This window comes from Haliaeetus leucocephalus, unplaced genomic scaffold (genome assembly GCF_000737465.1).
Source record: "Haliaeetus leucocephalus isolate CR32 unplaced genomic scaffold, Haliaeetus_leucocephalus-4.0 Scaffold626, whole genome shotgun sequence".
NCBI classification, from domain to species: Eukaryota; Metazoa; Chordata; class Aves; order Accipitriformes; family Accipitridae; genus Haliaeetus; species Haliaeetus leucocephalus.
The window spans coordinates 434,815-440,814 of NW_010973062.1; the positions used below are offsets into that span (position 1 = coordinate 434,815).

The 6,000-nt window shown below is 37.6% G+C and overlaps 1 protein-coding gene across 1 annotated transcript in view; it reads right to left on the reverse strand.

The window, feature by feature from the left end:
• The window catches only part of ABCC4 (ATP-binding cassette, sub-family C (CFTR/MRP), member 4), a 144,935-nt gene that overhangs the window by 124,133 nt on the left and 14,802 nt on the right, over positions 1-6,000 (reverse strand). Inside the window, exons 6-7 of the mRNA XM_010578329.1 lie at positions 2,215-2,304; positions 1,603-1,766 (exon numbers count right to left, since the gene is read on the reverse strand). Of these exons, the coding sequence (XP_010576631.1) occupies positions 1,603-1,766; positions 2,215-2,304 (254 nt within the window). The remainder of the gene's footprint in view (positions 1-1,602; positions 1,767-2,214; positions 2,305-6,000) is intronic.

The window sequence follows — 6,000 nt, forward strand, 5'->3', positions numbered from 1 at the left end:
CAAATACAAAGATCCGTGCACACATAGACAAGCTGAAGTTTTTCTGGTCAACAAATTCTTTCCCTTGCACTGCATCCAAAGAAGTGGCTGTTAATGAATGGGGAAAAAACCCAAACAACATTACATTGCCACTGATTTAACTTTTAAAATACATACCTTCAAGAAGGGATTTTTGTCACCTTGTTGTCTGACCCTGGACAAGTCCCTTAATCTCTTTGTGCCTCAGTTTCCCATCTGTAAAATGGGGATAATAATGCTTACGACCATGGATAAGGCACCAGTTAAGTGCTAAGTATTTTAACTATTGACTCAAAGCTCAAAACCTCAAAAACTTAAAACTCAAAAAAACCAACAGCGAAGTAGCTTGATACTTATGCATGCATATTAAACATGCAGTGAAAATGCACATGTAAGAATATATTGGAAGTGTTATACAAACAGGTTTTATCATAAAAAACCCTAAGAAATTGACAGAGAACACCGAATGGATCATGGCTCATTATTTGAGAAACAGCACATAAGCATAATAACTGAAGACTATCACAGTTATTACAAATAGAAGGAAGTCTATGAGTTGATCTCATTTTGTGATTCTCAGCTCTCTCTTCATACCTAGCCATGCAATGGCAATGCCAGTCTCAATACCTCTGGAAAACTTGTCTTAAAATACAACTTGAAAACAACAGTAACTCACCAAAAGAAGTTTTACCTATCCAAAGAGCTAGAAGGAACCCATTCACCCTGAATACAAATGCAACAAAGATGCATTAACACTACTAAGCGTACGCATACACAGTAAAGGAATGCAAAAATATTCCCATTTAGATGCAAAAGACATTTATAAACTCATGACGTAACTACAGCATGATTAATTACACAAGAAAAAGAAAGTTAGGAACTGAGAACATTGAAGATAATTCAATATTCTCACTTGAGGCAAGTGGTTTTTTTTAGGAAGAAGTCACAGAAAAACAAATTAAATTTGTCTGATAATGGAAAATTACAGCAAACTCATTTTATATCTCCACAGCCTAGAACCTTACAGTTAGAAACCTCATAGCTAGCATCAAAACCACCATCACAGGTTTTTTTCTTCCTTTCTCAGTTCCTTCCCCTTTTTCCTCTCTGCATCTTTGCCTTGGAGGAGAGCAAGATCTTTGAACACAAAACCTTCAGAGCTTTCTACTGCAACTCCTGTATCACCCCAGTAAGTCAAACTTACAGCAGGACTGACAGTATTGTCTTTGTAGTAACCACTCCCTAAGCATCAACACAGAAAGGCAAAGCTCAAGGAGTTACACGATTCTATGCCAAGATCTACAGCAAGTTAGCTACAGAAGTAGCCCAACTCTTAATATACTGGACAGCTAATGAGTAGCAGATGTTTTCAGCATGTCTGGAAGACAGACTACTTCAAGCCCCTAAACAGGAATTCAGAAATCTCACATTAGCAACTATGAAAAACATCGGCAAAGAAAAAAGACAATGCAAAAAACCTCAACAGACAGGAGCTGATCTCAGAGCAGTACTCCACCTCCATCCAGTACATACATTTTAAAACCCAGGACAGAAATACGTACAATCCAACACCTGCAATCTTACCTTAGGGAAGAAAAAAGCCTCCCAATGCAGGTCTGGACAGGAAGAAGAATAATCAGAACTGCCATTCCTGCAAGACATGATGGGCCTATCTCCATCCAGAGAAGTACTGTTACTGCTACAGCTTGAATTGGTCCAGCCCACAAGAAGTGCAAGAAAATTGTTACCTAGGCAAATAGTTAAGAAACAAAAATCAGGTTTTGATCTTAGCTAAAAAATTAAACCCCAGTAACACAAAAGTTGAGGAAACACCTTTGCCTGCGCCAGGTACTGAGGCATCCAGTGAGAATTCTGCACCAGATTCTGAGACCTAAATGTACATGGAGGTGCCTAACCTCCAGAAAGTAAGCAAATTACCACACTGACTTCATTTTATCTTCATGCACCAACATTTCTCTGAGCTTAAGAAAACAGCAGGAAAATATTTAAGGGGGGGGGGAAGTATATGTTTTCCTCCCATATTCTAAGAAAATATTTCACTTCTATGATGTTCAAGAAAACAAGTAGAAGAAATGTTCATAAGAAACACTTAATCACCAGTTGTAAACAAAAACTTCTTAACTCAAACCCCACAATTTCTTCCGCCCCTTGGGAAAAATGGGTAATACTTCTTACCTGATCAAATTTGTTCACATCATTTGACAGAAGATTCACTATTTGACCAGTGGTAGTTTTTGCCATAGCTACGTTACTGAGACGAAGTGCCTAAAAAAGTCAGAACGGTCTCAAATTGTCACAGCTTATAGAGCACAGTACACCTATACACAGAAGACTCAATACACAAATACAATACCAGGGCAAAAGCTGAAGGCACATCCCAGCTTTTGCCTGAGAACATCTGGGCATAGTTCAAGAGCCTTAGATAAACGTGTGGGTTAGGTTAAATATTCTGAAGAATGTCCTGAAGAAGAGAGTATAAAAAAAATCTAGGGAAGGACTGCGAGAACAAAAGTGACATAACTATCTTCATGTTTAAAGTGATTAAAAACAGGAAAATACCAACAGAACAACTTATTAAAACTAAACGAAAGAGCCTGTAATTTTTCATTTGCATTGCTCTTCCCCACATTATAAGCATCTGTTCAAAACGGGAACAGAAAACTCTACCTGAAGATGAAATTAAAATCAGGAAAATGTTTGGCCAACTGAAAGAATTCCGTTTTGAATGAGATTCCTCACAGAAGACAAAAACCCCAAGTTATTCATCTTACACTATCAGTTCTTGCTAACACTGCAAACTGTGCTTTCTGTCTTTGCAAATCAGAGTTAATATCCCTTTTACAAATTAATAAATATTTCCCTTGTTAATAACTCTTGTAAAATCATAAGATTTCTGAATTATATTAAATGAAGTTTAGCACATGTTATGAAAAGCAACAAGAGTAAATATCAAACATTTTTAAAGGTTAATAAGTAAGTTAATCAGTAGAAAATAGTATGTGATTATAAAATCCCCCCCAAAAAGTCACATCTGGAAATATGCGGTCTGAACATTAGTGCAAAGATCCAAACTGAAATAGCTCAAATATGTGGATAGCAGACCCTGCTTCCTTCTACACCTGCTGGAAAGAAAACAGTTTTGCAGCACAAGTAAAAAAAAAACAAAAAAACATACAACACGCGTTACATTGTTTTCCTGTAATGGGAATAGTTCACTCCTCAAAAACACTTCACATTTTTAGATGGTGCACATCTACTTCTCCCCATCCAAACGATATCCTGTTATTAGGATTCCTTTTTGATTAATAATCTAACCCGAAGAGCACTAATTGTTTCAAAAATATTGTTCCAGTATATTATATCAGGTGCAAGAACATGAGACATCAAAGTACTATTCAGTTCCGAAATGTACTAGCCCAGTTCATTTTGACCAAGACAGTCTCAGGAGGAATAATGCAAAAGCATCTGAGCCAGAAGGACGGTGCTCATCTGTGACTGATTTGTCTTCTCAGGGAAGAGACAGCCACTCCCATCATCAGTAGCAATGCAATTTTACTCTTTTCTTCCATTCCTGCTTCAAACCTACTTTTGAAGTAGCACTGGGTTTTGATTTTTTTTTTTTTTTTTTTTTTTTTAAGTTAAATAAGCCTTACATTTTCCTGGCTGAATGGACCTGTCTAGACTGCAAGTATACAGAAGGACATGGAAAAATTGGACACAAAACAGAAGTTTTACTTTTATAACTGATTTCTACCAAAAAGTCCTGTTTTGGTACTTTCCCTTTCCACTACATCCAAAACACAGCACCATATGAGCTGCTATGAAGAAAATTAACTCTATCCCAGCCAAAGTCAGTACACTGTGGCTTTAAATACTGCAGACCATAACATTTATAAATTCACTCCGAAGGTAAGAAATACTACTGAAGATTAGCTAGAGCCACACACCTTTTTAAAAAGCAACTGTAGTTTGAATTTACATTTTATTTTACATTTGCCAGTTATCTGTCTGTTTTCAGCATAAAGATCTGCTTGATTTTCTGTCTATAAATTTTTCATATGGATATATTTGCCAGCAAGCACCCTTTCTCAAGGAAAATAGGTTCTAATTAGATGAACTAATAAGAGAAGTTTGTACACTTGATGTCTTAGGTTAAACTTTCCCCCCCCCCCAGGTATAATTGCACAGGCCCAATTTCAATTCTTTAACTATTATTTGCCATCCATACTCCCATCTTAAGTGTTTTAATCTCTCCCTGCCCCAAATAATTAATTCAAAAGCACATTAAAAAGGGAGAACTGACCATAGAGAGGAGTAATATAACTGTTCAGTCAAATAACTCCTGACACCTTTTTGGCTGCTTTCTGTCTAAACCAGTAACTCCACAGCTTAAACTGCTTTAGTGGTTATTCTGAACCTCAAAGAACTTCTAAAAGTTAAGTGTTCCAAAAAAAAAAAAATAACAATCAGCCTCCCATAAGTAGCCTTTGGTTTTAAAACATGAGATTGTGAGTCATGAGACAGATTCCATTTTCATTTTTGTTACAAGCTTCCTGCGTGCATCACTAATACTTCTTAGGGATCACAAAAGATCTTGGAGTTTGAATGCATGGTTTTTGCAAAATGAGATTTTAACTTTCCAGGAAATGAAAAAGGGTCTAAAACTTAAGAATTATGAGCATTTGAAGTCCAGCACTAAGGATGCTCTCTCATCCAACCCATTCATCCTTGCAAATCCAAGTTTTTATTTACTACAGCAATTAACAAACACCGCAAAAGTGCTGGTAAATTAGCATCCAGATTCTTTCAAAAGCCTGTATGAGAATAAAGAGAAAGTATGACCTATCTATAAGCCTCAGATAATGAAGACAAATGATTAGAAAGGTTTATCAATGTTCTGCTGTGACCTCAGCCTTCACCCTCAGGAGACAACATTTATGAGATGAGGAGAGATTAATTTTCCATTTAATCACATCTCTAGAAAAAAGGGTGCATATTACAAACATTTCTTTTCCAAGCTTCTAGGCTAATATCAACACAGCAACAAACAACATTGCTATATACATATTTCATGAATTTCAAACTGTGTTATGATAATCAGTTTAGTAAATTAATACCTTAGAGAGATGTTTATGTACAAGAAAGCAGTGTGCCATGTTAGAGCCGAGTTCCCAGAGGATACTTTCCAAGGTATCAGAAGAGGGAGGAGAATAAATATGTGCATGAAAAGCAATCACCACTTACAACGGGGACATTTTTACTCTCCTCACTTTACTGCTTTGCCCAAAACCTTTGCATGACCTATACCAGTAGTACAAGTGTTTGCCTTAAGTGGATGGTACCTATGGTTAAAATAACATGGATTTCTTTACATTCTAAAGAAACTTTACAGTCTGATCCTTCAATTAAGCCACTTTTCTGAGGTAAGAACTGGCAGGTTACTATTCTAGCAGCACTAAAGCTAGAAAGATAGGGCATTTTCCCTTGCAGCATCCCCAGCAGGGACTTCCTGCTTGGAAGCGGAGCTGGGTTCAATGGTTCGGGTATTGCCAACAGCTTCAGAAGAGGGAAGCAGACATTTACAATTGGGTTGCTTGCTCCCCAGAGCACACGAAGGCCAGCATTTCATCCTGGATGCCACTCAACTCCTTCCCATAGGTAATACCCATAACTTCTCTTGTTCCACTTTCCATCTGACAGTGGCCTCGGCTCTGTCTGTTGTCAAGGACAGCTATTTCTTGATCAGGACACAAAGACAGCAAAGAAACTACAGCTTATTAAACATACATCCCTTCTCACACTTCATTGGCTTTAACGAAGGACTCCAGCGCTCCCACGGTAAAAGCAGTAATTGATACTAAAAAACGGCTCTATCCTACCCTTAGGATTCAGCTTGATTCTGAACCGTGCCTCCTCTGCCCACTCCTCTCTTTCTTCCCCCCCCCCCCCCCCCCCCAAAAG